Source organism: Tasmannia lanceolata, unplaced genomic scaffold (assembly GCF_043159265.1).
Source record: "Tasmannia lanceolata isolate RefF3 unplaced genomic scaffold, GAP_Taslan_0.1 ptg000112l, whole genome shotgun sequence".
NCBI lineage: Eukaryota > Viridiplantae > Streptophyta > Magnoliopsida > Canellales > Winteraceae > Tasmannia > Tasmannia lanceolata.
In genome coordinates, this window is record NW_027518789.1 from 149935 (window position 1) to 169897 (window position 19963).

The 19963-nt window shown below is 38.6% G+C and overlaps 1 protein-coding gene across 1 annotated transcript; it reads left to right on the forward strand.

The window, feature by feature from the left end:
- Positions 1–17023: 17023 nt before the first annotated feature.
- Positions 17024–17565, forward strand: LOC143865796 (putative ubiquitin-like-specific protease 1B). Its single transcript, XM_077375901.1, has 3 exons — positions 17024–17122; positions 17210–17304; positions 17397–17565. The coding sequence occupies exons 1-3, from the start codon at positions 17024–17026 to the stop codon at positions 17563–17565; spliced, it is 363 nt and encodes a 120-aa protein (XP_077232016.1).
- The last annotated feature ends 2398 nt before the right edge of the window (positions 17566–19963 follow it).

A 19963-nucleotide genomic window follows, 5' to 3' on the forward strand; every position in this document is an offset into this window, starting at 1 on the left:
ACTATGCTACCACTTAAGCTAGATTAGAGCTAAAACAAAGATAAAACTATGCAACTTCAGCTCACAAAATGATACAAATCTATCCTCCCTAATTTCACAACTATCAACTACAATTTCATTACCTAAACAACATGTCAGCCACCAATATTTAACCATTATCAGTACCACTAATTATCAAGTCACTGAGACACGTTATGATCTGAACACCTTCAATATTCAAGCAACTCACTAAAATGGCATTAATTGAAACGAGTGGCATAAACCCATTAGAAAGGCATATCCAAATCAGTGTCTTTCACATGACAAGCAAACAGAAAACCTCAAGGCAGATTCTTTGAAAAGTATAATCGTTTGAAAATTTGAATGGAACTAGGCTGTTCTTCTAATGAAGTAAGGTATGAAGAAAAATGTATTCAGTTTTTTTCAAAAGGAATTAATCTTCTAAATCCATCTTCTGATTTTTTTTTCAAAAATGAACAAAATAAATTGGAGCAATAAGATCATGCCTGGAATATCAATCATACAAATATTTTTATTAGCATGACATACATATGTCTTCATATTTCATTTACTTAAGTATCAGTTTAAAGAAAAACTACTATATGTTTCGAAATCCCTGCAACGTTATCTGAAAAGTAATTGCTACTTCCACCTAATTTTCCAAACCTCTAAATATCAACATTCATTTACAATCAATTGGATAAATCATTCAAACATGAGAAACATAGTAAATTATCCAATCATCAAACCATACAAGCATAAACCTGGACATGAACCATTCAATTACATGAATCTATATAGAACATTCAATTGCAGAAAATCTGATTATAAACTATTCAGCTACTAGGAGCGTGACAAATCATCCAAGCATGAAAATCAATGAAACAGATCCTTCAATAAAAACTACATATCTTGCAATTTAGAAAACATATGAAAATCATCTAAAAACCAGAAGCTAATTTAATTCTTCACATAAAAGATTAACACGGACAATTCAACTACAAAATCAATAATAATAAAAAAATACCTGAGCTGAATGTCGAATGGAATTATCAAACCTTAAAGAAAAATTACACTTTGTCGATTGATAAAACTCCCGATTCTTTCTTCTTCCTTGCAGATATGAACAATCAAAACAAATGAGCATTGATCTAAGGGAAGCTAGGAACAACTTGACCTTGCCAGATTTTAACATAAATTTCCGAGGAAGATAGTGATAAAAAGTCAGCTAAGAAGAAAATAAATTCAGATCTATTCTACTTATCTTCTGAAATGATATAGCACAATTATGTTTTGATAATCGCACTAACTTGTTTGTCTTTTCTTCTTTGATTAGCTTGTGAGGGCTATCTTGGGAAACACGATGACCCCTTTATAGCTCCATAAACACTAAGACAAGATGAGTTAGTGTAAATATCAAAATCTGGTCTGCGGGTAATCATTAGGATTTGGGGGTGCAAATAAAGGAGTGTCGATACCAAAAGCTTAGGTGTATTTCATAATATTTAAAATTTTTGAAAAATGCAGGGGAAACTTATGGCTTTCAAACAAAGGTTACAACTAGGGTCCAAGGAACATCTAGGCTATCCGGATTTTCAAAAATGCTTTGCAAACGAGGGAATTTTAGACTTTTTGGGTTCTTTAACATTCAAGGCTCGGTTCTTCGGAAATTTCATTTGATTTCGAGAATTAGTTTCAGAATTGGTTGGGAACTTGAGACTTGATTCTGGGAGACTCTGAATTTGGTTTTGGGACTCGAGTTTCGGAAACTTTATTCGATTTTGGGGAAAAAGGTCTGGTCAAAATGGGGTGTCTACACCAACAAGTACTTATGCTCGAAAAATAGTTACAGTTTTGGTGGACTATGTCTAGGGGTCCCAAGCTAGTCAAATTTAGTGAGTTCCACAGTAATTAATGATATATAAGTCCCTAAGCTAGTAGGTGGATGAGCTTGCACGAATGTTTTCTTGTTTTCCTTTTATTTAAAGGGATAGAAATCAGTTGTAGAGGGGATTTTGGATGTAGATAAACTTATGTAATTGATGGATATCAATTGGGTTGAGCTTTGCTCCCATTTTCTTCTCCTCTTGTTGTGTTCTTGAGTTCTATTTTTCTTCTTCTTCCCACTTAAGGACCCGCATTACAAACAAACAACACCGGAAACCAAAACCCCCCAACAAATAAAAATAAAACTAAATCAAAGCAAAGCGATATGTCTAAAATTATACTTCTTATTTCAGACACAAGGTTAAAAGAAGCATGTGATATATATTTTCCAATCATAAACATCTACCTAAAACCTTTAGGTAGATGTTTAAGGAAGATGTTTGGCTACCTTGATTTTTTTTCCTGGAATATTAGCTTACCCAATGGTGATGGAGGGTGGGAGAGCGATAGACACAAGATGGACTGAGTGAGGATATGGAGAGTCTGAAAAACAAGGAAAACAAAAAACTTCACCCAAAATATGATTTATATTTTCATTAGTTTTTTAGCTACTCACCCTCTAGAGCTCTACTCATTCATGCCCTCTCAAGTCTCTCCTCCCACCCTCCCTGCCCCCCTCAGTACTTGAGAAACTAATATCATGAAAAAAAATTCATGGTTGCGCATGGATGAGTAATTTTAAAATGCTCGACAAAAGATTTCATCAGCAATGTGACTAAGATTGCAATGATGTCTAAAAAGTTAGGTATAAATTAGATGACAAAAGAAAAATACAAGACTAAAATTAATATCATCTAAGAATGCAAATGGTCATGACACAACAACATATCTGGAATTCACAAAGCCAAATAAATATTAAACCCAAATATATAGCCACATAAACTGGGAATGACGGGAGCATTTCATCCATGAAACATTCTTGTGGTGTCTATCATTTCACAGATCATGATCATACATTTACTAGAAATATTGTCATATTAATGCAGGCATTATTTTACTATTGTACGGAATATGGTTTTATGTTTTAGACCAAATCCCATATGGATCTGGTTCGTATCAGATAATTGTTAGAAGGGAATTGCTAGGGTCCATCGCAAAAGGCATTTCACGGCTATTGTATCGCATGTTAGACGAGCCACCTCGTGAACGAAGACAACCAGACCAGCCGTGAAATGCCTTTTGAGATGGACCCTAGAAAATCCCTTGCTAGAAATATTTTTATGATGCAAACAGAATTGTTTCAAAAGCTCACTAATACTGGTATTTTGCGACCAGATCATTAAATTTGGATCACATAAAAGCGGTGCCTATATCATAACCGGGTGCGAGGGGAATTTATTTGCTTCCCAAACTTGACTTGAATTTAGGGGTGCAACTCGGGTCGGGTTCAACCAGAAAAAAGGTTGGGTTGGGTTCGGGTTGGGTTCGGGTCGGGTCGGGGTCGGGTTGAGGGGTTGGGCAACCCGACCCTAGATTGAATTTTGCGCCAAATGAAATTCATCAGGCACATCTATTTCCCCGGAGATATCATACAGTCTCGTCCGTTGTATCAATGCCTCCACCTTCCCCAGGTAGATCAGGACTATTGGGGTGAGAGACGTCATTATAGTCATCAGAAATACGCTGAAAATCTAAACTGGGTACTGAACAGTCGAATGCTTCTTTGGTCAAAGCTCTATTTTCATCCAAATCAGAATGTGGGAACCCTATAAATTTCCTGTGGTCTGCCTCATTTTCTGCCAAAGTTTTGTCCAGGGAAGGCACTCCCTCATCAATACAAATGTCCTTGATGACATGATAATTGCTCTCTTTGAAACAAACTATCACCTCTGGCAGTGCAAATTCCATGATATTTTTGTTAGTATAGACATCCATTTCTTTTTCAGACAACTCAAACTCAGTGCCAGGAATAGAATATGAATCAACCCTGTTTCCACCCTCACTTGCACGTATACGTATGGAATTTCCTATGCCCATATAACTATGAGGTCCTGGTGCATCCCCATGCCCATCTCCTTTACATTTTTCAGTTGGCAATGCATTTGCATCCATTTTCAACAACTTTGGATGCCGGTTCAACAGCCAGAGAAGAATGGCAATATGTGGGTTCTGTATCTGCAGGCATATGCAATTCGCAAAACTTAACAATAGGTTGAACTTTAAATATCCATAGAAAATATCCATGTTCATCTGTAAATAAATGCCTTAATGTAAAATAAAAATATAAATATTGGAAAATGTATAGTGTGAGGAGCAATAAGCTTTATGGAACACTCAAAATAATGGAATAATGTTGGAAACTGAAGTGAATCTCTATATTCTAGCAGAAACTCAACTAAACCGAACAACTACATGGTATATATCAATAATGAAAATAATAAACAAAACAAAAAAGATAACTAGCAATAATCACAAATTGAGGTATTTGGATTATTGGAGTTATGACAAGAAAGAACCCATCTGTGCAACCAAAGGTGAGTAACAGAAACAACGATTAGATCATTTGATTTATTACAGAAGGCGACAGTATTATAAGCAGTAGTTGATTCCAAGCAGGTGTGTAATCAAAATGTTTAAATAATACCACTAATCATCTTTCAAATTGGAGACTATTCAGGAATATAAACATTTAGTAGGATCAAGAACTGAAATTCTACAATCAGATCATTTGAAGATAAAAAAATAGAAAAACATGTATCATTATTCTACAAGTAATGCATTTCCTAAAAATGGTGATTCTGTCAAGGTAGAAGGAAATGCCGATCAATATGATAAATAACATTTCTGATTGAACCATAGGGTCTAGTACCCCAGGATTAAAATTTCTTTCCATTTTTTTAAAACAACCCATCTATTCAATGTTCTAACTTTCTGTTTTTATTCCTAATTTGTTTTTTTTCACAACCCCAGTATCTCTATCCTGAATTTTGTATCTTTCTTATTTCCTTATTCTGAAATCTGTTTTATAATTTGCTTTCCTTTTTTTTTCGAAAAGTGACAAGAGTATATGTATTAGCAAATATACGAGGATTACAGAGTGAAGGGAGAAGATGTCCCTTAGGGTACATCATATGGTGACCTAGAGGGTCACTCTAGTCCCCTTAAAAACAAGAAACAACAAGAACCAAAAAAAACTATTCCCACTACCCCAATTTGCTTTCTTTAACCTGCATCTTTTCTAGTAATTCAAATCCTATTTATCTTCTTTAATATTCTCGGTTTTCTATGTGAATCTAATTTCTATTGCCTGATTTGAGATTTCTCTCTCTAATTCCATCGTATGACTTTACCCACCAAAGTTCTTGTATAAACTTCTAAGAATCTGCAACTAAATATCTCCTAGATAATGATGCCTCAAACTCAAGTGCCCAAGAAACGACAAAAGGCTGACATTAATTCAGTGTACGCTGTTAAAGGTGGGAAAATTTCTACAATTGTTTTTATTTTGAGATCTAAAGAAGAAATTCATTTAAGAAAGAGAAAGGGAGTTTTTATATGGTGTAAGGCCTTGCAACAACACGGTAGGGGTACCACCCTTGATATTTGATCCAACGACAGCTCACTTTTTGAGAAGCTGCTGTTGGATCAAATATCAAGGTTGGTACTTCCCCCCGTACGGGCCTTATTGTTGTAAGGCCTTGTACCATATAATTTCTCCGAGAAATGAATTTACAATGAGAGAGAGAGAGAGAGAGAGAGAGAGAGAGAGAGACAGTGCCCCACAAATTGTACATCCCTATAGACTCCACTCTTAGTTAGACAATATCATTAGCAAATCTAGGGATATGTGAAAACGAAAAATCCTTTCCAATACATTAGTCCAAAATCTCATCAATAATATACTCCAACCTCCCAAATCTCGTCAATAATATGCTCCAACCTCCATGGACCCAGGCTACGTTTATTAGCCCAATAAATACATTTGAAGAGTGACCCTCCATGTTAATCCACCAGGAATCTTATCAATAAATATAAAGAAGCTGGTTAGAAGTGCATGGACTTCCGCTTCATTAGAGCTCACCACTCCTGTTAGCCGGGAATAGTGCATCGCAATCTCCCCTAAAGAATACCATATAATAGAAATTTTGAAATTGTTTGTACATTGCCTCACCATTTTCTAAGGAGTGCTTCCTAAAAGTAAACTAAAAGAGAAACCTATCTAAATTGATATATTAAAACTTAAAAGTTAACTAAACCATGTGGCAATCAGATAATCATCATAAGCAATGTAAAATTAGCCTATTTTCACATGTCACTACCACACTGGAGTCTAGAGAGAGAGAGAGAGAGAGAGAGAGAGAGAGAGAGCAAAGGATTACCCAATCTCATGGTTCACATATGCCGGAAATGAGTGCTTAAACAACAGTGTCCGTGATATGTTTAACCAACTATACCATCTCTATCGATTGTAGACAATTTGGCCATTCCACCTGTCAAAAAGAACATAGTTGGTCAATAACCATTGCAAAATTGCTAGTACTTAAACTTATCCAAAAAAAATGCTAATATATCTTTGTGTTAAAAATTGAGAGAAATTAATTGTTCCATATTATAAGAACAATTTTTATAGCTCGCATTTTTTTAATAGCAAGCCTTATTAATAAGGACAACCAAGATGGTCAAGAGATACACCCAAGAAAAATAAAAAAGATAAAGTTACAAAATATCCCTCAAGGAGGGAGATGAACAAATACCTCAAAAGCCAGCCTCTCAACACCTAACATAGCCAAGCGCCAAGCCTCACTATTAGTAGAGGATATTGTTGGAGCAAGCGGTTGAAAACAATGGATCTACTAATGAAAAACAGTGCAAAAATATAAAATTATACTGACTTGAATGGAGGATGGATTAATAACGATCTTGATTGCGATACTGCCATACGTCCTTGAACGCCCACCTTAAAGTGTTATTCGGCCCAACTCCAGTGCATGGATCACACGACCGAACCACCTCTAGGAACAGCAGGAGAATGAATTATTGTAATGCACAACTCAACAATCCTATAAGGCAAGCTCTCTATTGAATACTTTCTATTTTTCTTGAGAGGCTCTAGAGTAGTTTCCTTTCTTGGTTTTTCTGGATGCTAGAATGAGGGCTTTATTTATAGAGTTCAAGTAGCAACCCAAAGGACACCCATTAAAGGTGACCATTAATGGATTCATGTATTTATAGGTGATTCTTCTAAGAGTCATACATGAATCCTTAATCATAAAGGTCATGCATGAATCTCTAGATGACTCACCATAAATTCCAAGTCCTTAAGAGACATGCATGAATCTCCACATTGATTGAAACTTCTAACATTTAATGTTTCAATAAATATAGAGCCATTCATGAATCCTAATTCAAAGAATCGTGCATGAATACAATGTTCATCATTACTAGATACATGTTCAAGATTTAATAGAAGATTTGAAACTCATTTATTAGAACAAAATCCAACAATCCCCCACAAGTTTCAAACTTATCAACCAAGTATTAGAGAGCACTAGTCACATTGTGCATAATGAAAATGTCTGAAGACTTGAATTCTCAAATAGATTATCTGAATTGTAGTTTAAGTACATGGTGGACTTAGCCTTGAACCAGCACCTTTCTACTTTTCAGTAATCACAGATGACTAGATCTAGAGTACGTATGCATAGCGGACCAAGCCTTGAACTATCACACTACTTCCTTTTTCCTTTGTAAACCTGCATAAAATTAGATGGATACAGCAGCCATTGAGTGCTAGTTTGTTTCTCATTTAAGGTTCTATTTCATGTTGCAACTTGCAATTATGGTTCCTAAATCAGAGGGCAATCATATCAAAAAAGAATAATATCAGATTGGCTGAAACAAGGCAAACCACCTTCTAGGATTAATGAATGACACAAGGTGGAAGCCTGTTTTCTTTTCTTTTAACAGCAAAAGCAAAGAGAAGTGCCCCCAATAATCTGTTTGAGGTGAGGTTAGAGATGAACCTCTGATTGATGCTTCTCACATGGAATTATGAATGCCGATGAGCATATAGGGTGCCTATGGGTGAGCAATTCTTTTAATAAAAGGACGAATTAATAATGTTGTGATGAGACCTAACAATTTCTTCTCCGTTGATTGGTGAGGAAGTCATCGAAACCAGAGAAAGACCTTAAATAGGTGAGGGCTAAATTCATTAGAAAGAAAACCCATGACCATTTTTCCAATAGTCCAGAAAGAAAACAGACAAACTTTCAAAAATAACAATGGAAAAGACTATTTTTGGTTTCGTTTAGCTGTAAAGACTAAAAAAACAGCAAGCATGAAGGTGAGAAGGCTGGGATCAAGTTGCTCATTGAAGACCCAAGACTGAAAGAGCTCTAGTTGACGCCAGTGAAAACACAGTGATGCATAAGAATAATCCTCTAAAATGAAAAACTTCCAAATACCACAAAATGAAGACCAAATTCCAGGTGACCAAGAATGCAGTCATGTTTGTAATCCAATGGATCTCTCACAAGAATAGGAGAGAATATTGTAAAAAATTATCGGAAACAGTTACTGGAATTGGGCTGTTTCAAAATGAAAAAAAATTTGAAGCACGAAGGTGAAAAGGCTGGGATCAAGTTGCTCATTGAAGACCCAAGACTGGAAGAGCTCTAGTTGACACTAGTGAAAATACAGTGATGCATAAGAATAATCCTCTAAAATGAAAAACTTCCAAATACCACAAAATGAAGACCAAATTACAGGTGACCAAGAATGAAGTCATGTTTGTAATCCAATGGATCTCTCACAAGAATAGGAGAGAAGATTGTAAAAAATTATTGGAAACAGTTACTGGAATTGGGCAGTTTCAAAATGTAAAAAAATTGGAAGACACAGATGGGAAATCACCATGCCTATGTGCTCTCTGTGAGATGCCTCTTTGTAACCAGTCATGAAGTAAAAAAGGGTAACCATTCTTCCAATACATCCCGGAAATGGCTTCCAAAAATCGCACGCATTCTGTTCTGAAACTGATTCATCTTACCACTTGAAAGGAATAAAAACTATGATAAACTGTCCTCCCTCCAATTTTCTATTTTGAAATCAGTAAATGGGTAAGCTTTCAAATCACCCAAGTCACAAAATCCACTCACCAGGATTTCAGAGCAAAACAACTTCATGGACATACAAAAGAAGACTTCATATGTGGCACTGGTGTGAAGTTGTAAACCTGCATAGAGAAAGGAGACAAAGAAACGATAAGATTCCAAAAATAAAAGGGAATGAATTGCATTGAACCCTAGAATTTAGCTTAACAACATATGGAATTGATTTTTGGGGCACAACCTGTTTAGGTTATAGCTGATCAAATGGACAGTTTGGATCATCCTACTTTTTGGACTATAAGGGATTACACCATATAAAATCTCTATTTATACTCAACTCAACTCAACAAAGTCTTTGTCCCAAACTAGTTGGGGTTGGCTAAATGAATCCTTTAGAAAAAATTCATAAAGAAGGGAAAAGGAATCTACCCGGCTCTAATCCTGGTTCTAGTTGGGTTCTTCTACATGGATCATTTTCTTCCATTCTATCATATCCAAGGTCATGTTCTCTGTTATGTTCCTAGCTATCAAGTCTTTCATCACTGTTTCTACCCAAGTCGTTTTCGGTCTACCCGTGCCTCTTCTACTCCATCAATTTGGCACGAGTCGCCTCTTCTCACCGGAGCATCCAAAGGCCTACGTTGGATATGTCCAAATCATCTTAAGCGGTGCTCTCTCATCTTCTCCTCAATTGGTGCCACCCCCACCTTTTTACGAATGTCTTCATTTTTAATTCTATCTAACGTTGTTTGGCCGCACATCCATCTAAGCATTCGCATCTCCGCTACACTCATATTATGCACATGCTGCTTCTTGGTTGCCCAACATTCTGAGCCGTACAGCATGGATGGCCTCACAGCTGTCTTATAAAACTTTCCCTTCAACTTTGTAGGGATTTTACGGTCGCACAAAACTCCTTAGGCAAACTTCCACTTCAACCAATCTACTCTTATTCTAAGGTTAGCATCATCTTCAATCTCTCCTTCCTTATGTAGAATTGAACCAAGATAGCGAAAGATATCCCTTTTAGGTACCTCCTGTCCAGTCATATTTAGTACGTCCTTGTCCTGCCTACTTACATTGCTAAAGTTGCATTCCATATATTCTGTCTTAGTCCTACTCAGTCTAAAACCATTAGATACCAAAGTAGTTCCCTATAACTCTAGTTTAGCATTTACTCCTGCTTTGGTTTCGTCGATTAATAATATGTCATCTGCAAATAACATACACCTCATCCTTGATACCCTCCATAAGCTCATCCATAAATAGCGTAAAAATAAAAGGGCTTAGAGCTGATCCTTGGTGCAGTCCTATTGTAATTGGAAACTCACTAGACTTGCCATCCATAGTTCTGACACTAGTTACTGCTCCATCGTACATATCCTTATCACAATATCACATCAACATATTTAGTACGCACTTTTTTCCTTTCAAGGACCCACCACATAACACTCTTGGGAACCCTATCATACGCTTTCTCCAAATCCAGGAAAACCATATGAAGATCCTTTTTAGTTTCTCTAAATCTCTCCATTAACCGCCAAATCCAGAAGATAGCTTTCATAGTCGATTGTCTGGGCATGAAGCCAAACTGATTCTCTGACACCTTAGTCTATTTTCTTAGTCTATGCACAATTACCGTCTCCCAAAGCTTCATTGTGTGACTCATTTGCTTAATTCCCTGGTAATTGGTGCAACTCCGAATATTACCTTTATTTTTATAAATAGGTACTAATGTACTGTTCCTCCACTCATTAGGCATCTTCCCAGCCTTCAAACGAAACCCACATCACCCAAGCATCTCTAAGTCTCAAAAGGAATATCGTCAGGCCCCTTAGCCTTACCTAATTTCATATTTTTCATAGCTACTCTTAACTCTGATGTTCGGATTCTACGAACAAACCTCCGATTTGTATCATCAAAACTGTTATCAAATTCTCCCAAATTCGCTACAGATTCTCCATTAAACAACTTATCGAAGTAACTTCTCCACCTCTCTTTAACCTCGTTTTCTTTTACTAACAATCTTTGATTCTCATCTCTGATGCATTTTATATGATTCAAGTCTCTGCACTTCCTTTCTCTCATCTTAGCAACCTTGTATACATATTTGTCACCCTCTTTTGTCCCTAACTTGTGGTATAAATCCTCATATGCCTTGCCTCTAGCTTCCCTTACTGCCTTCTTAGCTTCTTTTCTAGCCAATTTATACTTCTCAATGTTCTCCTCTTTCTACACTTATGCAAACATTTATAACACTCTCTTTTAGACCTATTCGCCTTTTGGACCTCCTCATTCTACCACCATGTGTCTTTAGATGCCGGCTCACTTCCTCTAGATTCTCCAAGTACCTCCCTAGCCACTTTCCTGATATAACTAGACATCCCATTCCACATAATATTAGTCCCCTCGTCAAGACTCCAAGGTCCTTTAAGCAGTCTATCCTTAAACATCTTTAATTTTTCCCCTTTGAGAACCCTCCAGCTAGTCCTCAGATGTCTAACAACTTTATCTTTTCTCCTCCAACGTTTGATGCATATATCCAACACCACCAGCCTATGTTGTTTGACTAAACACTCCTCGGGTATGACTTTACAATCTTTACATGCAACTCTGTACTCTCTCCTAGTGACGATAAAAGCTATCTGGCTACAGTTGTTGCCACTGCTAAAGGTTATCAAGTTTTAATCTCTTTTCTTAAAAAAAAGTATTTGTTAACATAAAATCATATGTGACTGCAAACCCTAAAATATCTTCTCCTGCCTCATTCTTATTGCCAATACCCAATCCTCCATGAACCATCTCAAAACCTCCACTAGTTCTTCCCACATGACCATTTAAATCTCCTCCTATAAATAACTTCTCTCCTTGTGGTATTACTTGGACTACTACATCCATATCGTCCCAAAATTGCCTCTTGACAAAATCATTTAATCCTATTTGAGGGGCATACGCACTAATAACGTTAATCATCTCTTCACCTAATACTAATTTAATTAGAATAATTCTATTGCCCTTCTTTTTAACATCTACAACCTCATCTCTTTGGCTCTTATCTATTATGATCCCTACACCATTTCTATTCCTCTCCTTCCCTGTATATCATAACTTGGATAACCTCAGTCTAGATAAGCTTAGTATAGAATAAACCTCAGTATCTGAAAATCCAAGGGTAGGCCCGAGTACTTACTCTAATAGCAACTTATGAGGAGGTAAAATTAGGTTACTAACGAGTTTTAACCTTTTAAAAACTTCTAACCCAATTTTGAAGATTAAGAGATCAAGAATGAAATTTAAGCACACGAGTTAAATCCTAAGTGCAATGCAAATATAAAGCAAGAGATTAAGAGAGAATGCACCCGAGATTTAAAGTGGTTCGTTCCTCAAAACGCGAGGCCTACTCCACTCCACCAATGAAACCCGTTGATGGCTTCACTAATTGATCTTCTTAACTTCGGCGAAGATCAGTGCAGATTACAAAATTCCCATCGCCTTTAACCTTGGTGGCAATCTTCACCACGGAGAGTGGGCTCCACTTCTCCGAACACTCGCCCAATACAATGTTCTTGAATAAGAAAGAAGGAAACAAAAAATCCCTCACAAGGGTTTACAAGATTTATAGAGGATGTACAAATTTGAGCCTAATGATCCAAATCCTAAATCTAGATGATAAGAGGGATAAACAAGCTTGATTCACTCTTAGGATTTTCCAATAGGTTTTTAGAGTGTTAGGATTGATAATTGGGAAGTTTAGAATACCCATATATATAAGAAAAACCAAATATGACAGTTTGAGGGCATAGTGGTAATTTCTGCAAAAATCCCCAACGGCTATAATTCTTCCCGTTGTAGTGGTCTCGGAGTTCCGAGAGAATTCTCGGAGTTCCGAGAAATTCCTCGGAGTTCTGAGAATTTCTCTCGGAGTTCCGGGAATACAAACAGAAGTTAAGAAAATGTTACTGGACCATTTCTCGGAGCTCCGAGGAATCTCTCGGAGCTCCGAGGAATCTCTCGGAGTTTGGAGCTCGGAACTCCGAGAATTCTCTCGGAGTTCCGAGAAGCCTATCAGCAGCAGATTTTCAATTCTGTTTCTTTATTTATTTGGGCTTCCAACTCAACACCAAGTTGGGATTGTTATGAGAGTTCCAAAGTGTTGGAACACCACAAGGGCAATCTCTTAAACATATTACGGGTGTGTGAGATTAACTTAATTTATGCCTCTTAGCACCTAAACTAGGATTGGATCTTTACATTCTAAATAGACTTCGATCTTCAATGCGATTCTTCAAGTTTTCATTCTTCTTGGATCTCCGATGTCTTTGGCCTTTCGAATGTGGTCCAATGAGAGCTTCTTGGCCTCAATCCAAGCAATCTTGTCTAAGCACAATTATAATCTACAACTTAGACATTCAAACACATTAGTGATATTAAATCACTTGTGTATTGAAATCATCAAAATAATATGGGAATGCCAAGGTGGGAACCATTGGGCTTACAGTATCGAATTGGATAACCCTTGTATAGAAATTCATAACCTCAGTATAAATTGGATAACCTCTGTACAGAATTGGATAACCCTTGTATATAAATTGATAACCTCAGTATAAATTGGATAACCTCTGTATTGATAACCTCATTATAGAATAAACCTCAGTATAGAATTGGATAACCTCAGTATAACTTGGCATCCCATATGTATAACTTGGCATCCCTTATATATAATTGGATAAGCCTTGTCTATAATAGGATAACCCTTGTTTAAACTTATAAGCCTTGCCGTTAGATTATCCATTTGAATTACTTATGAGTTTCCTGAAATTAGATCACAATACGAACAGGCAAATTTATAGATTATTTGTTTATACCTCTGGTATGAAACCAAAAAAAACCCATCTTTCTTCTTCTTGTTCCTCTATTTGTCATTTCCATCTGTTTGTTTAGATGTGCTGATTTCTGATGTGGGTTCTGTTTATTGATTATGTTGGCAATGAATTTAGTTCAGTTCTTTTAATCTCTAATGTGGGCTTTTTTTTTTCTTTGTATCGTGAATGAATTCAGTCTAGTTAGAAGGCAACATAATTTGAATGAATTCATTTATTTGTATCTTGAATGAACTCATTCATTTTTTTCTTTAATGTGGGCTGTTTATAACTTTTTGATGATTTTGTACAGACCTCGATATATTTGTTGATTTGTTATATGGCTAAGGGAGAAAGAAGGGAGTGGAGAAAGAAGGAAGGGAAGAAACCTGTAGTGTACTCAATTGTAGTTTACTATTTGATGTATTAGTAGTTCTTTTATGTTCATTGATGACTTAACCTATCATGCAGGTTAAAAACGTGCTGGCACGATGTTCGCCTGCATGTTTTACAGCTGCTATGGGGAGGATGAAGCTGAGGGAATGGCATAGGAATGCTCTGAAGATGACTCCCTTCAAGGATTTGATAAATTTAGAAGATGTGATGCACAAGTCCCTAATCAAAGCACCGCATTCTAATTGGAATGCACATACGAAATCCTTTATTTTAGGGAGCATCGCAGTTCCCTTTGAAGCGACTGATGTTGCATTGGCGCTAGGCCTCTCACTGAGAGGACAAAGACTAAACGTAGCTAGGGTAATCCCTACTGACAAGAGGAATCCCCCTCCTCTTGTACCGGGTTGCGTGTTTCGCAAAGCATCTGCGATGGCACCAGAGATTGAGAAGAAGATTATGAAGGTAGTGAACAGGGAGGACCAAGTGTCGATCGACGCAACGGTGAAGTATTTTCTCCTTCACCTATTTACGACGGTCCTCTTCACGCAGACTGCACATCGGGCAGACCAGATGTTCTCGCCCTACATAGAAGACCTGCAGAAGATAGGCGACTACGCCTGGGGCTACGCAGTATATGACTGGTTAGTTGAGTACCTGTCATCTGAAAAATACCTCGGCGGCTGCTCTTGGGTAATTCAGGTACGGTGTCATTTTAGCTTCTTTAAATCATTATATGTAGTTTATTATATGTTCGCTAGTTATATGATGATTAGGTTTATTATGCAGGTGTGGCTCTATGAGCATACCAAATTATGAGTCCCAAAGAATCCAGAAGCCCGACCACGTCTCCTGAAGTGGGAGTGGAATACTAAGTTCAGGTCGAAGGAGGAGCGGCCGAAGTATCAATGGATCGAAAAAAAATGCATCGGTGGACATGAGGTGAGACATAACCAACATGATTGTTCATTAATTGTTGTTTTTAAATGAGGTTAGACAATGATAATAGATATTAAAATCATCAGGTGGTCGTCTCATTAACTCCGGATGGGGAGGAATTACGGTACCTGCCCTCAAGCTACCTGGTAATGCACTTTATATTGTAATCACGATATTTCATCGCTTATTTCTCTCCTTACTGTCCTTTTATTATTTACTCTTTTTGTATGGCAGGAGGATGAGGAGTCAGGTTCGATAGAGGGGCTTCTATCGCTGACGCGTTCCCCTACGACCCCTGCATTTGCCAACCCACCCGAGAGACCAGAAAATGAGAGAGAAGACGACCCAATTGGTGGTGGTGACTTTAACGATCCTATGAGAGAGAGGACAAAATAGAAAAGGAGAGAGATGAGCTAAGAAAAGAGAGAGAGAGGAGTTAAGGAAGGACAGAGAGGAGAGAAGGAAGGAGAGAAATGAGCTAAGAAAGGAGAGAGAGGAGTTAAGGAAGGAGAGAGAGGAGAGGAGGAAGGAGAGGGAGGACATAAGCAGGACGAGGGAGGAAACAAGGAAGGAGAGGGAGCAGGTAGAAAAGGAGAGGGAACAAGTAGAAAAGAGAAAAGAGGAGCTGAGAAAAGAGAGGGAGGACTTTGAAGAAGAGAAATCTTCCTTTAGGAAGGAGACTGAAGAATTTAGGAAAGTGAAGGAAGCTTTCGTAAAAGAGAGGGAGGGGGTGAAGAAGTAATAGAAGAAAGGGTTGGTGCATTGGAGGAGGAGACAGTTGGTATAATGGGGAAGGAGGGTGGCAGTGTTTTGGAGGAGGCTCGAGTTGGTGTATTGGAGGATGTAGTGGGGAAGGAGATTGAAGATGTGTTGAAGAAGGTGGCTCTCACCATGACTGACAGTCCTCTACAAGTTCTAGATGTCTTGGAAACGGTGGCTGTCAACATTAATGACAGTCCTCTAGAGGTTGAGAGCACCCCATTCATCATTAACATTAAGGACAACCCTCTGAAGAGGAAGCAGGCCGAAGCTCCTCCTATGGGTAGTATTTAAAAGGAAGTGAAACGGAGAACGACCAGGGCTACGACCAGGTTCAAACAATCACCTTTTGACGTGGAACCTCAAACCGATGAGCAGGAGATGAAGGCAGCCCCCAAGAAGGGGAAGCGATCCCTCGGGGTGAAGAAGAATGTAGGAGGCAGGCGAGGCGCAGCTATTCAGAAGCTCATAAAGTATAATAAAAAGTAAGTAAATGCGAGGTTGTAGCACATAAATTTATTTCTCCCGGTAATGCGAGTGTGTTGCAATTTTAACGGCTCTATGATTATGCAGCTTGGAAGTCATTACCTGTGACGATGGCACTAGGGTAATTGCGGACGACTTGTACGAACTCTAGAGCCTTAGAGGGTACCTTGCAACCTCTGTAAGTGGCATTGCACTCCTCTCTTCAAATTTGGTTCGCATTAGCACCATTAGTAGTTTTGAATTAAATTCGAATCTTTTTTTTTGAACAGATAGTAGGCATATGCGCGAAGGCCATTCACTCCAATTACCGTTTAACCGGTCAGAACCGAATTGCATTAGTCAGTTCGTCACTCCATGTAAGAGGGTTTCTCTACATATGCATGTTACATAATACCTTTATTTATTAATGTTCGTTTCTTAATATCTGCATACACGGTTGTTCAGGGGTATCTAACGGTTGGCCGTGAACGGATGGATACAAAAATAAAGCTGGAGGTCTGGGCGGACGGGAATAAAATGTTGGCCGAAGCTATTGGGGATGAAGATCTGACCTAGTTGGATATGATCTTATTCCTGTTATGTCAAAACATGCACTGGGCTCTTCTTGGGGTTGACATGGTGAAAAAAGCCTTCGTCGAGTTCAATTCAGAAACGGGCGTGAAATTTGAGGAATTGGCAGTACCGACCGTAAGTAACACCTTTTGTATAACACCGTTTGATTGACACCCTAATTTATTTGTATAACACCGTATCACACCTTAATTTCTTTTTCAGATAGACTGCATAAACCAGTATTTCAAGGATCGTGGTATGAATATAGATGATTTTCCGTATGAACAGAGAAGTGATTGCCCACAGCAAGACAATGGGTTAGTCAGAATAGAAAGTTTATTGTAAACTTGTTTAATTGTAACTTTAGTAAAAGTTTTCTCACTGGTTTTTTTCATTATTTATTATGCAGGTTTGACTGTGGATTGTTTGTTCTACAATTCATCAACCATCTTTATCGCGGAGCCCCTTGGAAATTTGGCCCGGCAGACATCCCCGACATGCGTCAGGCTCTTTGTCAAAGATCTCTAAAGGAGGACTTTGGAGAGTGTAAAGTTAGCAAAGATGATCGTGATATCTAAGATGTTGTAGGTTGAGTTCTTGTATACGTTGTGTTTTGAGTTGTTGTAAATATGTTTTTTGGTGTAAAGGATTGGGACATTGTAAACATTGATCTACGAAAGTTGAATTGATAACCTGTTATCAATTGTAAGTGAAGTGCTGAACAAGCACCAATGTAATTTTTAGAAAATGTGTTTTGAGTTGTACACATTTTCTTTTGTGTAAAGGATTGAGACGTTGTAAACATTGATCTACGGGTTGAATTGAGTTTTTGTTATGGAGATTCATTGGGAGTTTTGAATTGTACATATACAGGTTTGAGTTGTACATAAACATGTTTTGAGTTGTACACACCGTATCACTGAGTTGTTTGAAACCCATTATAAATGTTTGGGATGTTGCTGAACAAGCACCATTGGGTGCTGATATCTGATAGCTACACAAGCACAATTGGGTGGTGAAGTAGGGAATGTTACTGTTTTTTCAAATCTTAACCCTTAAGACTAAGTAGGGTCCCCCATTATTACTGGGAGTGTAATAAAATGACGGTGCTCCGTGTAACAGAAGTTACCACGGAGCTTTGAAACAGGTGCCTCATTAGCACTTTTTTTTAAACAAACAGAAGATCCCACGGAGCTCCGTCAATTTATACGGAGCTCCGTGTGAGATACTGGTTATTTAAAAAAAAAACAGTAGGTCATACGGAGCTCCATGTAAATGCACGGAGCTCCGTGGGAGCTACTGTTATTTTTTTAACAAAAGAGTACCACTCACGGAGCTCCGTGATTTTCCACGGAAGTCCGCACATGGAGCTCCGTATAGTTACACGGAGCTCCGTGCGAGATTTAAAAAAAAAAAAAAACAGAAGTTCACACGGAGCTCCGTGAATTTCCATGGAAGTCCGCACACGGAGCTCCGTATAGTTAGACAGATCTCCGTGCGAGATTTAAAAATAAATAAAAATAGAAGTTTACACGGAGCTCCGTCTAAATTTACGGTGCTCCGTGCGAGCTTCTAGCTCGTTTTTAAAAACCGGGCCCTAGTGATGCCCTTTAAACTTCAACTTCCTTCGAATCCTTTTCCCCTCCTCTCTCTCCCTTCTCCAAATACCCTTTTTCCCTACGCTCTGTGTCCCTTCTCCAAATTCCCTTCTCCAAACCCAAAATCCACTCATTATCTTCCATCCAAACCCTCTTTCTTCCCCAAATCTTCCCATTTTTTGTTTTTCCCTCGCGTGCAGATGGCATGTGGTGAGCACTCATGCGGTCGTCGCAACGACAATCCTTCTCGAAAAAGGGCTACAGAATCTGACCTAGAAAACCCTTCCCTCTTCGACGGTCCATCCGGACGCGACACATGGAACAAGATTCGTAATCGGGGCATCCTAACGGGTAGGTACGTCGAACCTCTCATCAATGAACGATTCAATCTCCATTATTGCTTCGATACCTTGGGTTGGACACCCATCCTTCAAATTAATGAACTTGTGTACCCCCGTTTAGTTAAGTTGTTCTATGTGAATCTTCGCATCTCACCTTCAAATTATGTAACTGAAACCCGTGTGAAGAAAACTACCATCAAGATGGACCAAGGACAGTTTAGTACTCTCCTAGGCATTTCATCGGCAGGCAGCGGCGACTACTTTTGGCCAGGTGATAAAATTGATACAACTAACGTTCTAGAGACACCGTTTATAGGACTATCGCCAATGATTATGACCCAAACATACCCGTTCGATTTGGTCATCTCAAACCTGCTGCAAAAATGCTTCATAATCTCTTTTTCAGCAACATTACCCCTCGCGGTGGGCAAACTGATGCCTTGCGGCCCCTTGAGGCCTTCATCATTTATTGCATCTTAGAACGTTGCCCCCCGAATCTAGCAAACATTATCTTTCGTTTCATGAGCGAAGCCCCTCGACGGGCCCGTTCGTCCATGCCCTATGGTATGCTTTTGACCCCAATCTTCAAGGCCTATCGTGTTCCTCTTTCTAGTGAGATGACCTGCACTCCTACTGCTCCATTTGATGGACGATCCATCAACAGGATGGAGCTGGCTGTTGCACCAGAGATTGAGGACGAGGAGCCCGACGATGAAGACAAGGCAGCTCATCACGTTGAGCAGGACAATGAGGCAGCTTAGCACGTTGAGGAGCAGGACGATCAGGCAACCGCGGACATGGATAGTTCACAGGACCTGACTCGGGCAGCATGTACCCATCATGATTTATTGGCCCTGCAGCAGACACTTGAGTGCTCTATGACCTCTCACTTCCAGCAGCTCCGTACATAGATGATCAATTTACATCATTTTGAGAGTACCTCTCCAGCGGCCAGTGGGGACAGTATCCAGGCAGTTCATCACACCCTCTACCTCCTCCAGAGTAGTAGTCAGATTATGCTCCTTTCATCACAGCGC

Bases quoted from the DNA above. Each gene is read 5' to 3' on its own strand.
- LOC143865796 (XM_077375901.1), top strand. From the start codon at position 17,024: ATGCACTGGGCTCTTCTTGGGGTTGACATGGTGAAAAAAGCCTTCGTC. The intron at 17,123-17,209 runs GTAAGTAACACC...TTTCTTTTTCAG, and splicing joins AGGAATTGGCAGTACCGACC to ATAGACTGCATAAACCAGTA. The intron at 17,305-17,396 runs GTTAGTCAGAAT...TTTATTATGCAG, and splicing joins TGCCCACAGCAAGACAATGG to GTTTGACTGTGGATTGTTTG.